This window comes from Phodopus roborovskii, unplaced genomic scaffold, assembly GCF_943737965.1.
Source record: "Phodopus roborovskii unplaced genomic scaffold, PHOROB, whole genome shotgun sequence".
Taxonomy (NCBI): Eukaryota; Metazoa; Chordata; class Mammalia; order Rodentia; family Cricetidae; genus Phodopus; species Phodopus roborovskii.
The window spans coordinates 9,303,707-9,328,114 of record NW_026126448.1 but is presented as its reverse complement, the minus strand read 5'-3'; the positions used below and the strand labels follow the sequence as shown (position 1 = coordinate 9,328,114).

The 24,408-nt window shown below is 47.2% G+C and overlaps 2 protein-coding genes across 2 annotated transcripts; both read left to right on the top strand.

Annotated features, from left to right (window-relative positions):
- Positions 1-136: 136 nt before the first annotated feature.
- CUNH1orf50 (chromosome unknown C1orf50 homolog) lies at positions 137-5,220 on the top strand. The gene is made up of 5 exons (XM_051188640.1): positions 137-245; positions 362-477; positions 2,873-2,959; positions 3,852-3,983; positions 4,558-5,220. The coding sequence occupies exons 1-5, from the start codon at positions 167-169 to the stop codon at positions 4,741-4,743; spliced, it is 600 nt and encodes a 199-aa protein (XP_051044597.1). The 5' UTR covers positions 137-166; the 3' UTR covers positions 4,744-5,220.
- Positions 5,221-13,184: 7,964 nt separating this feature from the next.
- Positions 13,185-24,101, top strand: Tmem269 (transmembrane protein 269). The gene is made up of 6 exons (XM_051188644.1): positions 13,185-13,251; positions 15,760-15,889; positions 18,911-19,008; positions 19,999-20,142; positions 20,689-20,892; positions 23,872-24,101. The coding sequence occupies exons 1-6, from the start codon at positions 13,185-13,187 to the stop codon at positions 23,991-23,993; spliced, it is 765 nt and encodes a 254-aa protein (XP_051044601.1). The 3' UTR covers positions 23,994-24,101.
- The last annotated feature ends 307 nt before the right edge of the window (positions 24,102-24,408 follow it).

Below are 24,408 nucleotides of genomic sequence, written 5' to 3'. Positions count from 1 at the left end.
CAACCAATCCGAACGCCCGCTCTTCGCGGGGCTCCGCCTCCAAGCTCAGGCACGCCGTTCAATGACCAGCGAATGAGAAAGCTCCGCCCGCAAGCTGTTGTGCGCCTGCGCTCCGATCGAGCTCCTACCCCCCCAGCTTCGCTGGCCTTGGGGTTGAAGTGCTGTCATGGCGGGCCCGGCAGCTCCCGGCCGGTTGGAAAGAGGCACGGAAAGTCTGGGGGTGCAGGAGGCGGCGGGTCCTGGAGGTAGGTGGGACTGATTTGGCCTGGGGAAGAGGTCGCAGCCGGGTGGCTCGTCTCTGGTGCCTCGCGGGAGGTTGAGGGCTACAACTTACGCCGGTGTCCCCGGGTGTGTGTCACAGGAGCCCTGGTGGAGCTCACCCCGACCCCCGGCGGCCTGGCTCTGGTGAGCCCCTACCACACCAACCGGGTCGGGGACCCTTTAGACCTCGTGGCGCTCGCCGAGCAGGTGCAAAAGGTGAGGAATATACCCTGCGTCGTTGGGCTACGACCTTAAGTTTCATCTGCACTTTAGGACAGGCTGTGAGCTCGGCAGTGGGTTTACCATTCCTTTCGACACACGAAGAGGATCACTCTATCCCCAGTTCTTTGTTGTTGCTTTTTGTTTTTGATACAGGGTTATCATGGAACTCACTATTAGACTATTCTGGTCACCAACTCAGTTCAGTCTGCCTCTGCCTCCCTAGCCCTGGGAGTAAAGGCGTGCATCATCACCAAGCTCTGCTTCTATCCCAAATTCTTCAACAGTCAGTTATTTTATGCTGCTTCCCGTAAAATCTTTATCTGTTACCTAAGAGCTTGTGGAATTTAAATATATGCGATCTCCTTCCTTTAAACAATTGGTGCTGGGGGTGAAGCTTAGTGGTTACACTTGCCTAGGCTGAATTTGATCCTCAGCACCACCAAAAACAACATGCAAAAAGGCACAGGTAAAATTCCCACTTTAGATTAAAACAACAACAACAAAAACTGGAGACAGTTTCATCTTGTTGGTTAGCCCAGGCTTGGCTTCCTCTTCAGCGCCCCAAAGGCTGGTTGTTGTTACAGGGATGGCTGCCACACTTGGTGAATTTCAATGGATACAGTATTCCTATGTCCAGAGCTTAGACACTGGTTACTATAGCAGGTAGAATAAAGAAGATATGCAAGATAATGGAAAAGGCAATAGAAATTTGTGCACATTAGCTTTGGACAGATTGCTTCTCTCAGGAGGTCACAGTCTGTAAAATGAGAGGGTTGAGGTGGGAGAGCTCCTAGGTTCCTTTTCAGTATCAGAGTGAGGCTGCTTTAAAAGTTTCTATTGTCCCCTCTTATATAAACTAGCTTATTGGCAATGATCGTGTCCAAAAGATTGTTTTGATCAAGAAAATTAATGATTAATGTGCTCAGATCTCTCACATAAAACTAAGAAGAATTCAAATGTTTAGGAAGGCCTTTTTTATTAAATTCTTACACCCTCTCCCGGCTTTCTTTCTTTCTTTCTTTTTTTTTTAATAGAGATGGGAACAAATTAGAACTACTGTAGATTAAGTCAGATCACGATTGAGGGGAAGGGGAAGGAAGCCAGGGACAAAATTTTGGGCAAACACTTGCGTTTTTCTGAGTGACTGTCATGGACGCAGGGAAAGAAAGAACACAGCTTTTGTCTTTCATACCATAATCTAGTGAAATATAAAGGATATATTATTCTGTTGCCTCAAATTCTCCAGTATAATCTACATCTTTGAGGCTGAAAAACAAAACAAAACACTTTCAGGACTGGAGAGATGGCTCAATTGCCATTTATTAGTTGTAAAACTTTAGTTGCTATACCTGAGTTGTAATGACTAAGTAAGGTTATTGTATCTGAAGATACTGTTATTAATGCAGAGGTTCTTGGGGTGGTTGGGTCCAGGATCAGTGCTTAGTAATTTTAAATACCCTTTGGGACCAGATAAAGGGGGTTGATTATAAGGTTGCTCCCATTCTGAACCTGCCTTACATATGGAGACAGCCTTTTCTCTTCATTAGCTATATGGATTTTCTTGTCCTAAGAACAAAATGCATCCCCCCCCAAGGGCTATAGGATCCTCCATGATCTGTTGCTGCCCTTCTTTTTAAATTATGTGTGTGTTGAAGTTTAGTTAGATATGATGTAGGTGGCCAAACAGAGGTGATGTTCAGAGTTCATCACAAGTATCTTTTGATTTTATTTTCTTGCTGTTTGTTTTGAGACAGAGTCTCAATGTGTAGCCCTGGATTTAGACCAGGCTGGCTTCTAACTCATAGAGATCCACTTGCCTCTCACTCCTGAGTGCTGGAATTATGCCACCACCTCCTGGCATAAAATTCATTCTTTGCTTTAAAAATGTTCTAACATTGAAAACAAATGGGTTGGATGTGGTAGTGCACACCAATAATCTTCATACTTGGGAAGAGGAGGCAGGAAGGTTGCAAGCTTAAGGTTCATTAGTGAGTTCCATAACAGCCAGGGCTCTATAATGGGAAAACAAAACCAAATGAGGGGACTGAGAAATGGGAGGGTTTAGTCATGCAGAGAGCAAAGGAAATGATGCATTAGATGGAGGGCATGCTCATGGTTGGTGGCTGGAGATGAGGGTGTGGAAGTACCAATGCCCAGTGTGATTAGAGGTGAGTGGGAATGGCAGTGGAGATAGATGGAATGTTTAATTCTGGGTGTGGGGTCATTACAGTGTGGGTTTCTTCTGAGTTGGGCCTTAGGGTAGGTGAAAATTTACATGGTGATGGAGTGGTAAGAACTTTTGGTAGAAGCAGAGCCATTGGTATAACTCCTCTAATTGCAAGATGCCTCTTGCTTTTTTACCTACAGTTTGGTTTTCTCTCCTCTGTAGGCTGATGAATTCATCCGAGCAAATGCTACTAACAAGCTGACAGTCATTGCAGAGCAAATCCAACATTTGCAAGAACAAGCTAGGAAGGTGAGAAAGATGCATGTTCAAGGCCAGTGCAGGTTAAGCAGGCTTTCCTTTTCCTTTGCTTGGGAGGACTGGCTGAACTTATAGTCATGGTGCCTTCTCTGTTTTTAATACATTCTGAACATGTAGCTATTTTGATTAAATGCAAGTAATATGCCCAAGAGGTTTTGTTAGTTTGTTTTGTGATGCTATGATGAAATATCTGGGGCAGGTTTATTTTGTGCACAGGTTTAGAGGTTCAAGGGAATGGTGCTGATGTAGCTCAGCTCTGGGAAGAACTCTCTGGGTCACATCTAGTCGTAGCAGGGTGTGTGTGGGAGAACAGATGAATCTTCAAACAGGGCTGGAGATTGAGGTGTCAGGCCCTGGCTTTCACTACATCAAATCCTGGCTCATGTCTTCACATAGCTGTCCCCAGAACTCCCTCCTGAGGGCAGTGTCTAGAAGACTTGGCCTCCTACTGGGTCCTCCCTTTTATGTCACTATATTGGTGACCAAGCTCCTAGAATCCTTTAGGAGACAAATAACCATAACAGAAGTTAAGCAGGAGTGGCATTTGCTTCTTAACCAAAGAAAGGTCAGTTAAGATAAAGCTTTTGAAGGGAGGTAGAGTTTCTTTTATAAAAGAAATGTACTTGACCCAGGAAAAGAAGAACTTAAGAATCTCCCAAGCAGCCACACTCAACATTCAAAACATCTTATTGCTCTAACAGCTTTTCCCAGCATAGCAGCTTGTGTAATCTCCCCATCTTCCAAACCGTTTGGACCCCAGTAGTGAGTGTTGCTGCTGGAGAACCAGGCTACAAGCTTGGAAGTTTGTATGCTTTGTTTAGTGTGATGTGGGTGAGGCCTGGCACCTCTGACTCATCTCTTGTCACACCTGTGTGGCTGGCAGGTACTGGAAGATGCTAGAAGAGATGCTGACTTGCACCATGTGGCTTGCAATATGGTGAAAAAACCTGGCAACATTTACTATCTTTACCAGCGGGAAAGTGGCCAGCAGTACTTTTCCATTATTTCTCCAGGGGTAAGAACATTCATTTTTTAACTCAAAACCAACTGCAGCCTTTGAGAAATTCAGGGCATGTTTGTCTGAAAATGTAAGCCTGCAGCTTGACCAAGGGTTTCCTGGAAAATGAGGTGATGTGAGCCCAGGTATGATGGAAAGTTGTGAGTGCTTGAATGATTGTCTTCCTTCCTTCCTTCCTTCCTTCCTTCCTTCCTTCCTTCCTCCCTCCCTCCCTCCCTCCCTCCCTCCTTCCTTTCTTCCTTCCCTCCCTCCCTCCTTCCCTTCCTTCCTTCCTTCTTGTTTTTTCAAGACAGGCTCTCTCTGTGTAGCCCTGGCTGTCCTCAAACTTGCTCTATAGACCAGGCTGTCCTCGAACTCACAGATCTGCCTGATTCTGCCTCCCAAGTTCTGGGATTAAAGGTGTGAGCCACCACTGCTTGGTGATACTCATTATTTCTGATGTGTAGTATAACTTCCAGTGATGCTTTGATTAGTCTGAGGTGAAAAGCACAGAAAGAAGTCCATGACTTGAGAAGGGAAAGAATGCTGTTCACTTCTCATCCTAACCAGCACTTGCTCCTTTGCCCTCTAGGAATGGGGAGCAGGCTGTCCCCATGACTTCCTCGGTGCCTACAAGCTGCAACATGACTTATCGTGGACTCCATATGAAGACATTGAGAAGCAAGATGCTAAAGTTGGCATGATAGACAAGCTGCTGAACCAGCCCATGGCCTTGCCCCCATGCACTGAACCCACCTTCCAGGGACTAACTCACTGAGTATGGCTCTGACTATCAATCCTGACAAAGGCCTGACCACTACCACCTCCTTGTCCACATTCTTTTCCTTGGTGGGGTGGGGGTGGGAGGCCTCATGAGGACTGCGTTTTTGGGTGAACTTCTTGGAAGGAGACCCTGGTGAATGTAGATGCTGTGTTTGCTGTCAGTTGGGATGTCGAGGAATCACAGAACTCCTGTGGGATCTTCCTGGGTCCACTGATGCCAGGTCACTTGGTTTCAAAGGATTGGCTAGTGCCTTCCTTCACCTCCAGCTGTTCCTCCCTTAAGTCAAAAAACAAGAAAAGGAAGAGCCTTCTTCCCAAAGCAAGTTGGTGGATCATTTTCTAAGAGGAACCATTTTCATATCTTTTGTGTCAGGTTGGTATTGAAGCTGTCTTCATAGGTGCCAGGCCTATTTGAGGTTGATTCAGGAATCCCAGTGTTGCCTACGGAAGATTAAAAAAGACAAAAACTTGGCTTGGCTGGGTGAGAGTGTTGAATTCTAGAGTTTCAGTCCTGATAGTGACCTTCTGGTTTGCCCTTATGCCTAGTGATAGTGACTGGAGACTGAGGCAGCAGCCAAAGAAGGGCAGGTTTGGGCAGTCATCCCAACCCTCATAGAGGTTTACAACCAGGAAGCCTTCCTAGCAAGCCTGAGCTCAGCACGGCAGGACAGACCCGTCAAATGGCATTTTAAGATAGAGCGTGCTGCTCTGCCAGAGGGCCTGAGTTCCGTTCCTAACACCCATGCCAGGCAGCTCACAACCACCTGTAACTCCACTCCAGGAGACCTCACACTCTCCTCTGATCTACATGAACCATACACATATGAGACATACACACCCCTCCCCACACCTCACCCCTACACACACCCACACACACTTCAAAATCTTTTAAAAAAGAGATAGTGTGGAGGGGAATAGAGCCGTGGGAATGCAAAACAAGAAAAATGGCTGATCTTTCCACAGGTTATGAGTTGGCTGGTGCTATCTATTTATAGGCTCTCAGTAGCACAGGTTAGCCTGTAGCTGACTAGCACAGGCTGGCCTTAGTGTGATAATCCTGCTTTAGCCTCCCTAGTGGGCTGAGCCATCACACCTAACAAGTTATCTCTGATCGAAACTCATTTTTATTGCTTACTGAATAAGTCACAACTGAAGAGGGACTGGAGATGTAGCTCAGTGTTAGCCTGTTTACACAGCAGGTGTGAGAGTGTTTACATGGCATCATGAAGCTCTGGTTCCATCTCCAGTACTGCAGACAAGCAGTACTGAACAGGGCCTTTCTTGGCCAAAACTCTGTGACTTTTGAGTGAGCTTTTTTGGATTCTACCTCATGTCCTGTTTGTTTAGCTGAGTTAGCTAAATTTAGAGCATATCCAGAGTGACAGCTTCTTCTGCGCCATGTAATCCTTTGTAATATGTTCTAAAGAACATGAGAAATATGTGCTTGAGCCCACAAGCCCAACTTCGGGTATACACTGTGTCCTGTTCATGGCTTCCCTTATGAACAGTGCACCTTGTGAGCTAGAAACAGTCCATGCCTACCCAGCACAAGAAACAGAGATCTAACAAGAAACATGGCTGATACTTGGTCGTTCAGTTCACACAGAAATGTCTTGTGTGAGCTGCAGAGAGCCAGCCCCTTGCTGGGAAGCTGCAGAGCTGGAAGACAGACTTTACTGGAATGTTAGTTGATCCTGACTCTGGAATGCTGCCCAGGTCTTCAGGAGGTTCTGACCTATGTGGTAGTGACATACTTTGAGTAGTACATAGTTAGTTAGGAAGTAAACAAATTGCCATAGGGTATTGGTTTAAAGGGACACTTATCTATCATGTTTTCCCTGGGCCTTTAGCCTCAGGATTTCTTTGATACTGCAAGTCTATAGTTGGGATTTAGGCTAGGGCTCGGTTCTCAGGGCCTTGCTATCTGCTTCCAAACTCACTTAATTTTGTTAGAATTTTGGTCCCTTGGAGATAACTGGGCTACCTGCAGATGATTAGGTAAAGGTCACCTTCAGCTTTTTACCACAGAGGTCGCTGCAATCACAGGAACACTGCATGAGAAAGGATGGGAGCTCACGAGCAGAATGGAAGTTTCAACCTATGTAGTCCCACCACGAAAATGATATCATCTTTGTTGTGCTCTGTTTAGAAGCCAGTTTCTAGGCCAGTCCACATTTAAGGGAAACCATTACACAAGAGCATGGAGACCAGAAGGCAGAGACCAGTGTTGAGACAGAAAAAGTAATCTATTTTGGATAAAAGGCAGTCTCAAAGGTGATTGTGATCGGATAGTGTTGATCCCACAGATCTGGACTTGATGTTAAGCACTGGCAAAATAACCTGGCTACATTCCAGTTCCCTCCATCTTTCTCAGTCCCTTTGGCAAGCAGTTATGCTGAGCCACTGAAAAGACAGATTTCTCTCACTTTTGACATTTCCAGCAGTGAGCTGCACCTGGAAAGCAATGGTTTCCAAAGAGAAACTTCCAATCCAAGATGTACTTCCGCTCTGGTGGCCACCAGGTAGTGCCAGCCAGTGCTCTTCCCTGGTTAATCCGATTGCCTGGCTGAGGGATGGCTGTTGATAATGAATGCCTAGTGATTCTGGATACACAACTCAGAATGGAGGGGTTAGGACCCAGCGAGTATATGCAGCAACTGCTGTTCTTCAGCACTCCTCTCTGACCTGTGATTTCCTAAGCAGTAAGTGTAAGGACTTAGGTATACATAGGGCTTGTAGACTACAGGAAGACATTGAAGGAAAGACTCCCTGTGTATAGGAGGCTTGTCTTTCTGGGGTTAGGGAGGGCTCTTTTTGGGTAGAGTTTATTGGTTATGATTTTAACCTCATCAGGCAAAGTAATCCTGATCTTTACAAGAAGTGTAGTGAGATTGTTCTGGCTAGAAAATTCTAACAGCTAAAGTCAATGGAAGAGGAAAAGAGATGCAATTGACAAATGAGTGGTGTTAGTAGTGAAAATACAACAGCTGGTGTGAACACTGGCTGGGGTGATGGGAGAGGGAGTAAGGTCTGAGCTCCTGGATGCCAACAAGCAGGCTGGGCAGAGGGCAGGGAGTGAAGAGCTTCCATCCCCCGTCTAGCAGGAGGCAATGAGGGTCTAGGCTGATTTATCAGCATTGGGGTGTGGGGTGCCAGATTGGGTCAGTTGTACAGTGGAATTCCTCTGTGTTAGCTTATCTGGAATTTGAGTGCTCCTAAATGTCAATAGCCTGTCACTTTGTTTTCCTGGGGGCCGGTGGTATGTGCAGGTTCCCATAGAGGCCAGAGACATCAGACTCTTCTCTGCAAATGCAGCACACACTTGTCACTGCTGAGCCATCTCTCCAGTCCCCCACTTGGTTTTAACTTTCCCCCTTAGAGCCATATAACAGTGGTGTGGCTCACGGTGAAAACACCTGACTTGATGATGCATAGCATTTTGAACTATGATAGACTGCCACCTTGTTAGCTAATAAAATGTGAGGGAGAGGAGTGGATCTTAGGCAGTTCTTAAATTTCTGGCTCATGTGTGTTGATCCACTCAACAAGACATGGAAGAGAAAGACTGCTCAGACACTGGTTTAAAACAATAGAAAGTCTATTAGCTTGCTGGTGATGACACTGGGTGCTCAGGATCCCAGTTAGTCCTAGTCTTTCTCAGGGTGAGCTTTTAAGCACAAAAACCATGTCCTGGGTTGACATATTCAGTTAACAAGAACATTTAGCCAGAAGCAGAACTACAGAAGACAAAAGGGAAGGTTAGTACATTTAGAGACTTTGCCATAACTATGGGCTTTGATGGATTAGGTCTTTTAGTTTTGGCAGGTGGTGCTGTCTGTGTGTTTTATTTTTATAGCCTAAATGGTACTTCCCCCATGGAGTCAGTTGTGCTAAGGTCTGGGGTCCTGTTACAGACATTCTGACATCTTCTAGCATAATTAGTGGTCTATATTTACTTCAGGAGTCTACCTTGCTGGCTCTGCCCAGGCTCACTGGGTGTAACCACTGACTGAGCTCCCTTTCCACCTCAGGGTTCAGGAAGGAGGCCTTACTTGTGTACTAACCTTCTCAAATTATTAGTTGGTCCCCAAATGTGGATGGTATTAGTTGTAGGTGAAGAGATCATGCTGTCTAGGGAATTTTAATTCTATCAAATGTTCCCTTTACCTGATTTAATCTTTATGTAGCCCAACACCCATGAGGTCTGAGCAAGAGCATTTCCAATTCAGTGTGGTTCATGGCTATCCAAATACCAGTGGTAAGATCAGGTTTAAACAAAGCCGTGTTTACTTTGAGTCCAGCTGTAACCACAGTCATATCCACTTAGGTCATGTTAACCTGTCGTGTTTCCCCCAGTCATGTTTTAGCAGGTAGTTCTAGAGCTCTACAGAAGTGACATACAAAATGAATGTGGTCAATGTGGGATGCATGTATGTCTCTAGTACACACCCACCTGTACTCTCTGCATCTGAATTGCTGAGGCAGGGGTATGGATGCCAGTTTCAGACTAGCTTGTGTGATAGTAAGGGAGACGTTTTGAAAAAGTAAAAAAGCAGAGGCCAGGGAGATGGGTAGTAAAATACTGCATAAATAGGACCTGAGTTTGATCCTCAGCATCCACATTAAAAAATCTGGGCATGGGGGCAGGAGAGATGGCTCAGCAGTAAAGAACACTGGACACTCTTCCAGAGGACGTGCATTCAATTCCCATACCCACATGCCGGCTCACACCTGTAACTCCAGTTCCAGGCGATCTAACATCATCACACAGATATACATGCAGGTAAAACACCAATAACATAAAATTTAAAAATACGAGCATGATCATACATGCTTGTAATCTTAACGCTGGCAAGATGGAGTTCACTGGGTAGCCTACCCTAGGTGGTGAGCCCCAGCTCCCCATTCCCTCTCAAAAATCAAGGTGGATAGCCTTTCTGAAGATGTGTACACACACTCAGCCTCCAGAATCAAAAACAAGGTAAGAACAAGCAACTGTGGCAGTTGTGTCCCATGATTGGCACATCGAGGTTAGCCACCTCCAAAGAAGTAGTTTCATTAACATTATGCTGTGCATAAGCAACTGAACCCATGTCTCTGGCATTAAAATCCACGTGCAAACTTGTGTGCAGAAGGTAAGTTTGTTTCCTAAGGAGCTGGTGCTTGGAGTGCCTGGAAAAACTGCACTCGGATAGTTGTAAGCGGATTTGATTCAGTGGGCTCGCTCACTACTTGAAAGTGTTTGTCCTCATCTTGATTTGGAATATTGTCTTAGCCTAATCTCTCCTACTTTACTTTTTCTGAATCCCAACCTCCTCTGGGGCCAGCTTCTTGGCACTTCCTCCCTCCTGCACGCTCTAACCGGTTCCCAGAGCCTTAGTGTCCTTAAGCTGCCAACTCATCCATGTTCCTAACTCTGATCTTACTCTGTTCATGCACTTTTGTCCTACTTCTCTACTTGACTCAATGATTACCACCTTATTGTGTCCACAAGAGCTCTGAACTAACCCACAAACCTTTCACACCCTCTATCTTCCCATGGTCACCTATCTCATTGTTATTTAGTTTAAAAAAAAAAAAAAAGCTAAGCTATCCTTTATCCCCTTTGCTCTTCCCATGCCAATCACCTCTGCTTTCAAAATACAGCCCCATACCTGACCCCCTCTCATCCCTTCATCCACCTATATCTTTAGCCTAAATAAGGCAGTACTTTCCTGGTGAGCCTCCTTGCTTCCTTCTCCACCCTCGAGTGTCACCACAGAGACTGCAAGCAGCATCCTTTAACACACAGTCATTCCAGCACCTGTTTCAAAACATCCCAAGGCTGTGTGACCCTCCACAGGGACAGTAGAGGGCGGTGGTGTGACTGCACTTGCAGCACACTCTCGGCCTCCAGCCTGTTCTTAGTTTTCAGACACCCGGGTCTGCCTTTAGTGTCAGATTCTTTTCAGGTCTCAGCTCTTACAGTTCTTGTTTTAATGTTAGGTGCTGGGGAGTAAGTCCAGGGCCTTTGACCACACTGAACATGTGCTTATAATAAAGCTGTATCCCCAGCCCAGGTCCGCTGATGACTCAGTGGAGTTGACAGTGAACCAACTGTTCGATCCACCATTTCCTTGAGTAGAACAATACAGTGGCAGAGTCAGTCTAAGACTCAGGGAGAGACCTTGTACACCCTTCAGCCCAGGGGCTGCCAGAGGGCCTCTGGCTCAGCCAGATCCTCTCCCCCTCACTGATTGTGCTGTCACATGACATCTTAGCCCCACCCTTCCTATTGCATATTCTCTGGGCCCTGGATGCTCTTGCTACTGCAATTTAGCCTTAGAGTGGTGTGGATGTGGGACAGGTAAGGGTGGACCCTACCTTAGAATATTACCCAGCACTGTTTCTTTCCAAGTTGGTGGGTGTCTCACACCTGTAATCCCAGTGCTGGGGAGACTGAGCAAGGAGGATCACATGAGTGCAAGGCTAGCCAGCCTCAGTTACTGTTTCAGGTTAGCCTGGTCTACAGTGTGAGACAGCGTCTTAATGAAACAAAGGGTTTACTGCTGGGTGTGGTGGCACACACCTTTAATCCCAGCACTTGGGGGCCAGAGACAGACGGATCCCTAGTTAAGGGACCAGCCTGGTCTACAGATTCTGTTTCAGGACAGCCAGGACTATGGAGAAACCCTGTCTGAGGAAACTTTTTTTTTTTTTTTGTCTTTTTGTGGCACACTATCCATCTAACTGCTGAATCCAGAAACTATCTGGAAAGCCTTTGTCCCTGCTCAGGGCTTTCCTCATCCTCTAGGATTCTCCTCACACTGGCTACCCCCACCTATCCCCTGACATAGCCTTGGCCTTGCTACTTCCTTTACAGTGACTGCCAGAACCACCTTTCTGAAAGAACCTGACCTACAAACATTGTCTTCATTTTTGGATCCCAGTTCCTCAGGTCCTCACCCCCCTTAGAAATATTATATGTCTATACCACCTTGTAGGTACAAAGAACCAGTCCTATAAAAGGCCATTCCTGCTTGGAGCTCACACTCAAGGGTCTCTTCACGACGAGGACCCCAGCCTGCTTTTTACAGTCTTCTACTCACTCCCAGCCCACCTCCAACCCGAGGCACACAACAACCGGGTCTCTGCACCAAGCAGAAGCCCTCTGTGAGTGATGGTTCTATCCAGGTTCAAGGAGATGGAGAAAACAGGCCCCTCCCCAGAGAGTCCGCCATGCCCCTCCCCTTGCCGCCCGCTGTAAGATCTGTAATTGAGGCCCTGGTGCCTGTGTCCAAAGGCTCCTCAGCCCCTCCCCTGCCCTCGGGATTGTGAGCTAAGAGCTAGGCTAAGAGGCTGGACCCATATCCATGCATCCTCGCCTGGGCTGGACCCCCTCACACTTCAACAACAGCAGGAAAGAGTGCGGGGCCCGGGCCCCAGCCTCATCTAGGAATGTCTGATCCCCAGGTGAGCATTCCCTACTGACATGGAGCAGGTGGGGCAAGGAAGAGGGACAGGGACATCAGGCCGGCCAGCCCCTCGTCATGTCATGTCATCCGACAGAATTAGGTCTAACGGGGTGGGGTTACCCGGACAACCCGTGGGGAGGCTGGCGAGAGAGCAGTGTTGTATCCTGTTCTCAAGAGGCCAGGTCTGCAGGAGGTGGCCTCTGGCCTCCAGGGAAGGGGTGGCAGTGTGCATGATGAGGAAGGATAAGAGACACCGCTGCTGGAGAGGACACCTTCATCCTCACCTGCCACTCAGGCTGCCTGGTGAGGGACCCTCATCGTCACTCATTCCTCTTTCTAGAAACCCACAGTCATATGAGCGCTGTGATTGCGGACCTGCTGGTTGTTCTTAGATTCACTATGAGTTTCTGTTCCTGAATTTCTTCCCAACCCCTCTTCCATTTTGTTCCTATACATCACAGTCACCTCTGGGAGGGCCCCAGGTCAGACCTCACCAACTTGATCTCCAGTTACTGGGCTTTTGGGAGCCAAGATCTCTTTGTATTTTTAATTCTCTTTGGCTACCATACTCCTTGCTCCCCTGTTTAGAGACCCTGGTTAAGTATCACCATGTTGATGAAATACTCCCTCGCTCCAGACTAAGTCTTTGTTTCCTGGTATACCCAGGGCAACTGTTACACAGGGCTCTAGTTACACATAACATGTGTCTCTTCAAGCTATTGAGACTGTATCTTCCAAGGGTGGTACATGGGTCTTACTCTATTTATCAAACACACAAAGCATGGCACAGGGAGAGATCTGAAAGAATGAAATGAATAACTGATAAGGACTGGGCTGAGGGGCTGTAGGGTCGTCTTCAAAAATGACTTCTCAGAGTCCTCAAAGAAGAGGGCTAGATTCTGGGTACATTAGAGACAGTGCAGCAAAGGGAACCAAGTGGTGTGTTATATTAACTAACTGAGAACTTTTATTGTCAGGCCTCATGCTTGGCACAGGGGATCCCAGTCTGCACTCAAGTTGCATCCCCTCTAGGAAAAAAGGAAGACAAGGTAGGCGATGTCTGTAAAGAATTCCAGGTGTTACACTGTGAGCACAAGAAATCTTCCAAGATGAGCACTTACAAGCTCTGTGGGGTGTCAGGAGGCTCCTCAAAGAGGACCAAGACCCAAGGAAGGACCCTAGAGAAGGGTTTCAGTGGGGCTAGAGGGAGTTGGAGAGCCGAGCAGGGCTGGTGTGGGGCTGGGATCCATGGAGGGAGTCAAGAAGCAAGCGTATGACCCAGTCTGCTTGGAGTACAAGCTAACTCCAGCTCTGCCCCTCCCCTGAAAGCCTCCCCGAGGCAGGCCAGCCCTTCTTTGTGCTCACATGGTTCTGTCTCTTCTTCCATACTGGGTTGCATCCTCTGCTTGAGTGTTCCTTGAAAGATCAGTTCACAGTCATCTCTGTGTCAGCAGCACCAAACATCTGATTTGCTCCCAAACAAGTATCCTGCTGTAGGAGTGAGTAGTTCATGCTCTATTTATGTAGGCTTAAACAGCCCTTCTTCTCAAATCCTTTTGCTCCTGGGGCTGTGTGTAATTTCTACAAATAATATTTAACTGAGTAAGAGGAGACTCAGTTCAAGTTTTGGCTCCACCATTTCCCATGCAAGTCCTTTCCCATTTGGAAGCTTTGCTTTCCCATCTGTAAGATTAGGGGCCACTATGAACAGCGGGGCCACATGTAAGCTTGTGTCTCATTTCTCTAGACCACTGGTTCTCAACATTCCTAATGCTTCAACCCTTTAATATAATTCCTCACATTGTGGTGACCCCCAACCATAAAATTATTTTTGTCACTACTTCATAACTTTAATTATGCTACTGTTATGAATTGTAATGTAAATATCTGATATGGCATCCGCATGAAAGGGTTGTTCAACCCTTAAAAGGGTTGCAACCCACAGATTGAGAACCACTGCTCTAGACCAATAGACTATGTTCTTTGAAGGCAGTGACCCAGGGGTTCTCTTAGCTTAGACTAAATATAGAGCCTGAGAAACATTCTCTCTCCTGTTTGCTGGTAGAGGAAAGAACACTCAAGGCAGAGCTGAACCTCATCCTGTAACTTCAGAGTGACCTCTCCCAAGGCTTACCCCTCTCTGCTGTGTTTGCCTTACTTGGGATATACAAGCAGAGATGACAACTCTTGCCTGATTGAGCTCACTGGGCGGATGGGAATCCCAGGTGTTCAAGTGCATTGTGAGCAGGGTAGACAGTGTAGCAGATGAGTAATCATTGATTAAGACTAAAATATCTATGAAGCAGTATAAACGAGGCAATGTCTATTGGGAGACTAGGCATCTGCTCATCTCCCCTGAGAAGCAGAGACTCAGGAATGCTGTTCTTCAAGGAGATGCTAGGTGGGCTGGCAGGTGAACAGGTGTCTGTCTCACAAACTGAGGTATCTGGTCCTGCTGGGGTTGGCCTTGAAACAGGAGAGATGACTGTGTAGGTTCACAGAGTGGGATGGTACAGCCAAACTCTTCTCCCCTTCGCTCCCTGGGCTTACATAATTTCCTATTTTAGGTGTCAGTTCTGATGGGTTTGGTGCCTGAGGCTGCTCTTCAGTGATGCCTTGGGATATTCCAGTTCTAGACCCAAGTTCAGTCCCTCCCATTTTTGGACATCTTGGTGGCATGTTTTTGTTTTGTTTTTAAAAGAGCATAGTTTGTCTCAATTCCTTTTAAATTTTCTTTTTCTGTTTGAGACAGGGTCTCACTATTGTAGCTCTGTCTATCCTGGATATTCACAAAGTAGACCAGGCTGATCTCAAACTCACAGAGATCCACCTGCCTCTGCCTCCCAGGAGCTAAGATTAAAGTATTCATGTCATCATGTCTGGTCTTGTCTCAATTCTTACTCAGACCTTAAGGGTCTGGAACTGTCCCGGGGGGCTGTCTGGAGGCTAAGCCTGCACCTTGAAATGAGTGAAGGATTAAAGAGAAAGTGGATTTACTCATATTAGTCAAGGATGGGGCTACTTTGTGTGGTTTATGTGTTTATCCCACCAGTGGGGCTTGTCTGTCTCAGGACACAAACAGTTGATGTGTAAGGAGCACATTTGTTTGGAAAGAACACAGTGCAAAGTGCTGGGGAGCCACCGAATGCTGTCCACACCCATTCTGTGACGTTGACTTCCTTCTCTGTTGGAGGTGGAACCAGGGTTGTGGTGTGCCCTGAGGGCATGACATAGCCTCTCTCAAGTCAGTCATTAATCTATGACAGGGCTCAGTCTCTCAGAAGGAGGAGGAACTTGAGGTGTCAAAAGGCTCCTGGGAGGGTGTCTGTGCCATGGGACCAGGGCAAGGGAGGCTGGGGTGGCCATTCGAGTTCATCTGCCCTGCTGCTATGCTTTCCTAAACCTTATCTTTAGCTCTGGTGTCCCTTCGCTCACTTGTATTCTCAATTGATGAGACAGAGTGTGGAGAGGGTGCAGTTCTGGGGTGGGGCCCCCAAGAGCCTCTCTGGAGATCCCTTGACCTTGGGAACCCTGTGCACCTCTCTCCTGGGCCACAGGTCAGCGCATTTTGAGCCATAAGCATTCCATTTCTCAGATGACTGAACTTTCCTGGAAGGATGTTATTAATGCCTTGTCCCTGGCCAACATGGTTCTGGGGCTCTTCTCCATCTTCTGCAGCTTCAGCAGGTAGGTCTGGGGCATAGCCTGCTCTTAGCCTAAAGCTGGAGCCTGTGGCATGAGGAAAGGGAGGCACACTCTAGAGATCTAGCCACTGTAGCTGAAAGATCGACTCGGGAGAACAGTATAGTAGTTTTAAAGTCAGGACCATGGCCCCCATGTTGCTATCAGTCTGATAAGTAACCTCTGCTAGGTCATATCTCTGAGCCTCAGTTTCCTTTTGTAGCATGAGAAGTTTGTGTTACAATCTTTCTTGTTACTTCAGCTACAGCAGTTCAGAATGGCTGGAGAAAAAAAAAAGATTCATAGTAGAATTCATAGCCACTCCCCCTCTCTCCCACTCTCTCCCCACAAAGCCCAGGATGGCCTTGAACTCCACTATGTGTCTTAGGGTGGCCTTGAACTTCTGATCCTTTTGCTTCCATCTCCCAAGTGCTGGGACTGTAGGTGTGAGCCACCAAGTGCTGGGATTGTAGGTGTGAGTTGCTTCATTTAGCTTCATTCATATTTTCTGGTTCCCTGAATCAGAACATATGATTTGAATATCTGACATTAGCACCATTCTGGAAATTCTGTCACACTTAAGGTGTGACACCAATAAGGCCCCTGTACGTTGGAGTCTATTTCCAGGCCTTTGGCAGATAGATCAGCTCTTCAAAGGAAACTCTTCTGGACTCATTCCTGATGTGCCTGATTCTCCAGGACCAGCATGGGACTTCTTTATCTGTTTTTCATTCATAAATTTGGGGTTCTAGAGTCTAATAAAGTAGGAAAATGCACATCTGTGGCAGGAAAAATTCAGTTTATAACCAAATCCTCTGAGAGGGCAATTTTATATTACAATGATAGGTTCTGTTATTTTCATTTAGCCTCAGGTCCCTTTAGATACTCAGTTGTGGTCTAAACAAATGTTGTAGCTGTGTGGGGATGACTGAGGTCAGAGGTCAGGCTCTCCTCTCTGCTTCTGCCTGGTCATCTAAGCATTGTAATCCAGTGCAGAGTCGGCAGTGGACCTCTGTGGGCAAGTGTTCTTTGGACAGTGACTGCTCAGGAAGGGACCATATGGGAACATGTGATGGATGAGGTGCAATGAAGAATGTGAGGGCTTGAGGAACTCTGGGAAATGACAGGGTAGAGCCAGCATCAAATGTGAGAGAATGTGGGAGACACTGATGGATCCTTGCCACAATCAAACCCTGGCAGATCCATACCACAGTTGGAGATGCCAGTATCTATTGCCAATTTGCAGAAAATCAGAAAGCACATTAATCTTGGCTGCACCATCTGGTGTCTGGGTGTAATTGACACCTGTGGATGCTTCATCCAAGAACAGCAGAAGGCACAGTATTCTCAAGCTCTCTTGGAGGATTCATTCTACATTCTAGGCATATAAAAGACTAGATGTCATAAAGAAGGTGATCTCAGGGGAAATAGAATTAAACTAAAGCTCAGAAACAGAAAGAAGGCACAAACTCTGACCTGGTACATCTCATGGGAGAGTACTTGCCTAGAATGTGTGAGGTCCAAGCTTCAGTCTCCAGTACTGAAGAAGGAGGAGGAGGACGAGAGGAGTAGGGGGGAGGGAGACAGGAGGAAGAGGAGGAGAAATAGGGGGAGGAGGAAGAGAGGGAGGAGGGAGGAGAAGGTACCAGATGGTTAAAGTAGGAAAGTTAGAATTTAGCCAGGTATGAAGGCATAAGCTTGTAATCCCAGACCTTGGGAGGTGGAGGCAGGAGGATCAAGAGTCTAAGACAGGGTTGGGGGAGGTGTCTCAGTCAATAAAGTGCTGTGGCACAAGCATGAGGGCCTGAGCTCAATTCTTAGCAAGCCATGTAAGAAGGCCGGGCATGGCAGTGTGCACTCGGAATCCCAGTGCTGGCAAGGCTCACTCACCATCCAGTGTTGCCAAACCAGTGAGCCCCAGGACCCAGTGAGAAACCTTGTTTCAAAAAAATAGGGTCAGTGGTTCCTGAAGAACAGATGTCTTAGTCACTTTTCTATTGCTGTGATAAAACCACGACAAAGACAGCTTATAAAAGAAGTGTTTAGTTCGGTTTACAATTTCATAGGATGAGAGTTGATGATGGCAGAGCAAAGGTGCACAGCAGAAAGAGCTGAGAGCTCACACATCTCTTCAATAAGGCCACACCTAATCCTTCCCAAACAGTTCCACCAACTGGTGATCAACCACCACAGAATGAAAGAAAGGAAAGGAGAGAGGAGGGGAAAAGAGAAGGAGAAGGGGAAAAGGAGAGGAAATCATGTAGCATAAATCCTTCACAAGTAGAGAAAGAGACCTAGAGAGACAAACAGTAATTTATCTGGAGTCACCGTAGGGTGTGGTAGAGGCTGCACTAGGAAGGACCCTGTGCCATCTCATACATTGGGGCTTAAGAGTAGGAAGGGATCTGTGGCAGTGGTGGTGCACACCTTTAATCCCAGCACTCAGGAGGCAGTGGCAAGCAGACCCTGAGTTCGAGGCCAGCCTGGTCTACAGAGGGAGTTCCAGGACAGCCAGAGTTGCACAGAGAACACCCTGTCTTGAAACACCCCCTCCCCAAAAAGAAGAGTCGAAAGGAATGTTGGTGATTACTGGCAGTTGAGGGTGTCAGAGAACCTCTTTAAACTATGGGTTGGGGGCTGAAAAAAAAATGGCTCAGTGGTTAAGAGCACTGGCAACTCTTCTAGAGGCCCTGGGTTTAATTATCAGCACCCACAGGGTTTGACTTATAGTCATCTATAACTCCAGCCCCACAAGATCCCACATCCTCTTCTGGTCTTCCTGGGCAATGTATGAATGTGGTGCACAGATGTACATGCAGGTAAAATAACTCAGACACATAAAATAATGACAAAATTATAAAAAGACTATGTATTGGGTGTTTGGGAGCGTGTGTGTAAAACACTTTAAAGCGGTACGTACCGGGAGGGGTGTGAGTGAGGCAAAGCACTTGGGCGTGAAGAGCGGGTGTTGAGCATGGCCTTGCCCAGTGGGCTCTACAAGAAGCTGCCTGCTGGCCTGCCTTTTAGGAAGTTATACTGTGCTTCCTGGATGCTTCTCATCAGCTTCCTGCTAGACGTGGCAGTAGGGACGATGACCAGATACCTCAACATCTGCCACAAACTGGGTAAGTCCAGACCTCAGGCCCCTCTAGTCCCTACCCTGGGCAGCATCCCTTCTCAGGCTACCACCCATCCTGTGGAGCCAGGCAGGCTTCCCCAGTCACCCACCCCCTCCCTTCTGCTCACTTGTCTTTGTTAATAGTGGAAGCCATCCTGCCCCGGGTGGGCGTGAGTCTGTCTGCAGCCTGGACCCATCACCTGGGCTAGCTCTCTTCCCCATCTGTTTTTTTGTTTTTTTTTTTGTTTTTGTTTTTGTTTTTTTGCTTTGTTTTGTTTTGCTTGTTTGCTTGTTTTAGAGGCTGGGTTTCTCTGTGTAACAGTCCTGGCTGTCCTGGAACTCACTGAGATTCACCTGCCTCTGCCTCCTGAGTGCTAGGATTAAAGGTGTGCGTCACCACTGTCTGGCTCTTTCCCATCTTTGCCTCACCTTTGCTCTGCTATGTAGTCTTTATCTTCCTCACCCCTCTGCTTTAATTCCATTTGCTCTTCTTTGGATTTCTGTGATTTTGCTAAAGACTGTGGTCCTGTGTTTAGACTCCATAGTACATTATTATGGCTATTGTGAGTTTTATGATGTAAGATTTCACTTTGAGTTTCTGAGCAGTTTCTTTGCTGTTTATCCTTCCTTGCCTTCCAAGCATTCATTGGGGTCACCTTCATTCTAAGTAAGGAATATCCTCTGTAGACTTATTAGTGAAGATGATGGCAAGGGTCAGTGAGGGAATAAGAAACATTCCCTGGCAAAGCAGCTGGTTCAAAAGGTCCCAAGGTTTGTGTGTGCATGCGCTCAGCTTTGCATGTTGAGTGCCAAGCACCAGCAAGAGGCAGAGCTGGGGTGGGGGTGGGGCAACCCAAGCTTTGATCTACAGGCCACCTTTAGGGAGCAGCTGCTTCCCTCTGAGAGCCCAGCACCCCAAATGTCGCTGCACCTACCACTCGAGAGAGGCTAGGATGTAGAATGCATGCTTGTGAGTTAACCTTGACCTCTGAAGCAGGACTTGAACTGAATGACTTCGCTCTCTTCACCACCTTTGGCCTGGCCTCAGCCCTGCTCCTTGGTGTAGATGGGCCTCTGAATGGGTTCCTGGCCGTCATCTATGTGTTAACCACTTCTTTCCGCCTGTGTTTTTACTCAACTGGTGAGTAGATCAAGGGGCAGGAGAAACTGCTGGGAGCCAGAAGCCAGGGGCCAGTCATGGACTCTTCCTCCTCACGAGTCCTGTGCCTGCTAGAGGTTAAAGGCTGTATTGGTAGAGCCCTGGTCTGGGAGGAACGAGTCCTTGCTAATTCAGCAGCTGTGTCTCTTTTCTGTTGAATGGAGCACTGTTTCACACACTCCGGAAATGGAGTTCCCCAGTTCCCCAAATAGGACAGGCTGTGATAAAGTGAGGGCAGATGCCTTCCTAAGACCACACAGGAAGAGGGTGCAAACCCAGCACTGAGCTCAGACTGGCCTTCCAAGAACCCTTTTAGGTGTGGGCATACCTGGTCTACACTGATTGCCTGCTGTTCCCCAGAAACCAACATAAACCGAAACCTGCACAATATCTGCTTGCCCTAACCAAATGACCTACACACTCCTCCCACTCCTGGGCCAAGGGAATTTGGTAGCTCAGGGAGAGGAGGCATGAACTGATGGATGCCCTTAGTGCCAGGAAGCAGATGATCCGATGATCTTTTCCTAGGAGAAAGTCCTTCAGCATACAAGGGTCTACCCTGCCCCTACGCTTCCTGTGTTTTGGCCTCCACCTGCCTTCTGACCAAGGGCAACACATTTATTCTCTGCTGCATGGCTTCACTCATGATTCTGTTCATGATCGACCAGAGTTGCTACCCACACGATGAGATCCTGGAGTCGGAAAACTGGAAAAAAGTGGTTTATATGGGAGGTGAGTTCCAGTAACTGTCACCGGATGTTTATGGTCATACTGTGCCTCACGGCAGCATTGCCCATGCATTTTGCTCTCAAGTATTTGTTGTTACCCAACATAACACATATTTACTATTTTTTTAATGTTGGAAAATACTAAATGTACTCCCCTCCATAGAGGATTGTTTTCTTCATGCTCCAGTGCATAGGTTTAGGCTGTGCTCAATAAATATCTACCTAATGTTAATGAGTGCAGTAGAATTTAGGGAGTGTGTATGTGCCTACGTGCCAGGTACAGGGAGTCAGTCTGGTAAACTAGATATAGTCTCTGTCTCAGGTAAGGAGAAGGTTACTGAAAACTGTTTTGTGGCTTCCAGGTCTTGGGAGGCTGAGGCTGGAGAATCTTTGCAAGTTCAAGATATATTGAGTTCCAGGCCAGCCTGAGCTATAGAGTGAAATCCTGCCTAAAAAAAGAGTAACGCAGGGAAAGTATGGGGTGGGTGCTCTCAGAGGGTGACTCATTTAGACTGAGAAGACATGAGAGAAGAAAATGCTCCTTAAGGATGGAAGTCTAAGTGAGATCTGAGAGATGAGCTCACAGATGAGTCCAAAGAGCGGTTCGGGCACAGGATACTTCTTTGGGATGACTGGGAGACTGAGAAGGTGCTGCAAGCATTAGCTGGGCTGTGTGGCTGGGACTTGTGTGGAAAGCCAGTGACAAAACCTTGTGCCAGTGAAGTGGGCAGACTGGGCCTGGAGTTAGGGCTTCCTTCAAGGAGTACCAGTTTTTCTTTACAATGTGTGCAAGTGAACAAGACAAGCATCCCTGAGGGCTTGGGTTTCTCCCATTACTCCTTTGCTGTGAATCTACTCTGGGCATAGGGTGTATTTCCTTCAGGTCCATACCTTCTGTAGCATTAGTACGGGATCCTTGACCCAGTTCTGGGTGCTGGCTCTCCTACGTGGCAGAGGCAAGATGGCGAGGAGAGTCTGGGTCTGTAACAAATGTGTCTCAGTTGAAGCTCTGACTTGTGCACATAGTTGTATAGACTTGGGCTAATGCCACACGATTTTGAACTCAGTTTTCTTCATCCAACTTCCTGGCTTACAGCTCATTGAGACTGAATGAGATAATGAGGCAGTTCTTTGGTAGGGTCCTGGACCATATATGGCAATTGCTGTCTCTGTCTTTTCTACCTCCCTTCCTAGCTCATAGCAAGCATTTCCCTCAGAGGTTGTTGTTCCTGGAGTCATTCTCCTTTACTCAAAATAAACCACACACTTAGCATGAGACTCTGGGGCTGCTTTGCTCTATTAGTTAAAGAGGAACTGGCACAACGTAGATTCTGACACCAGTTAATGCCAGGATTGTGCACAGAGTGGATGCTGTGGACATTCTGCTTTCCTACAGAGCTCCAGACTTCAAGAAGCTGGCCCATGGTTAGTTTTGGAGAAACAATGGCATCTATTTTTTTTTTTTTTAGGACAATTCTGACTTTAGACATTGCCTCCTCTCCTCAGCAGATCCATGACTGTCCTCCAATTGCAGTATTCCAAAACCCTAGCACATATTCTTAGCTGATTCTTTCCCCCAGAAATGCCCTTTGTGTTAAGTCACCTGCCACAATCTAACAGGGTCTCATAGACTACTCGGTGGTCAGGTTAGGGTTGTAGCCCAGTTGGTCGAGCTCAGCTTGCATGGATCCCTGGGGTTTGCTCTCTGGTACTGCATATAACTGGTCGTGGCGGTGCACACCTGTAATCTGAGCACTCCAGAGGTTAAGGTAGAAGGGTCGGAAGTTCAAAGTTATCCTCAGCTACATAGCAAGTTTGAGGTCAGCCTGATCTACGTGAGAGCCTGTCATGAGACTGCCATGATCTTGTTAATGGAGGAAAAATGTCTAGTTTTTAACGGTCAGGCAGACTTGGGCTTGAGACAGGCCTCTGTGTTGGTTACTCCCCCTCTGTCTCCTATGAGGAAAACAGATGTAATTCTAAGTCATGGGAGCATTATGAAGTGTGAGTGAAGCAATTTGTGGTACCTAGCAGGGTAGCCAGTGCTGAGCAGCTGTGCCTCCAGTTCTGGAGTCCTTAGTGTTTAATCTGAAATTCAGATTGTCTTGGAAATACCCGAGACTGGATCCAGGTTCAGTGATTTTTTTTTTTTTAGGAGGGCCTCAGGACCCAGTATGTTCTACTCATAGCTAAGACTGGTTAGAACATAAGGTTGTGTTCTGGTGTGGCACACATACCTTTAACCCCAGCACTCAGGAGACAGGCAGAGGCAGGTGGGGCTTGAGTTCTAGGCTAGCCTAGTCTGCAGAGGCAAGTTCCAGGACAGCCAGGGCTATAGCAGAGAAACTCTTGTCTTGAAAAACCAGCCAGCCAGCCAGCCAGCCAGCCAGCCAGCCAGCCAGCCAACCAACCAACCAACCAGAAGCAACAACTCCCCAGAGTCCTCTCCAGGTGGCAGCAGAGAGTCATAATTGCTTAAGCCCCGAACTGTGGTCATTCACATGAAGCACTGTCTTCCAGGGAAGGTCACCAGAGATTCAAATAGGTGCCCTCTGCCTAGCAGATACTGAGTTCCAGACTCCAGAAGGAAAGTTCAACACAGACCATGTATTTGCACAGTCTGGGCAAAGCAAGTCACTCTGATTACTCAGAGGCATCCGTGTGACAGCTGAGGCCACTCTGTAAGCAGTCTCAGGCATGTAAGACTGCTTGTTTAACTCTAAACTATTAGAAGATCTCCCTGCTAGAGTTCAGTCTTGGCCAGGACTTGGCTTCTGGTCTGAGGTCAACAGAGTGGACCCTGCGATTGAATTGGCTTCCAGTTAAGAGCTTGCATTTACTTACTAAACTGAACTTAAACATGGGGCTTCTGCTCTCTTGCTGCCGTTTCCTCAGCTCTGTGAGTGATCTGAGGGACAGAGGGTGGGGTAGGAGCCATGCGAGGAACTTCATGGAACTGATCGTCTGCTTCTGTCGTTTACAGGTGTTATCATGCTGTTTTTCTTCCCATTCTCACTCACCGCCTTTTACTGCCTGATTTGGTCGCTCTCCTACATCTTCTTTCCAGATGCCCTGTGGGGCAGGGGAATTTGTATTAAGCTCTAGCAAGGCGGACATCACAGCTTCACCACTCCTGCTGGCTCTGCAGGCTCTGCACTTAGCATGCTGGACCAAGACCTGCCTCATCCTCACTAAAATTTCCTGGCGCCTGTGTTGTCATATGCTATCTCTTGTCTTGAATCACAGCAATCCACAGTGGGCCCAGAAGTCTTTGCTTCTTTCTCCTTATTCAGGGTTTGTTGCTGGGTCCTAAGGGTTCCTTTGGGGGAGCGGGTGAGAAGGCGTGGAGTCAACGGCACAGACCCCTGGAGCCAGGTAAAAGGTAAATGGTACACTCATTTATTCAGCAATGGGGAGAGCCTTAAATACCCTCCTCTCAGCACTCCAGATCCAGTGACATTGCATGGTTACCCCTCATTGGCTAAGCATGATCAGGACCTCTGACATCTGACAGCACCTG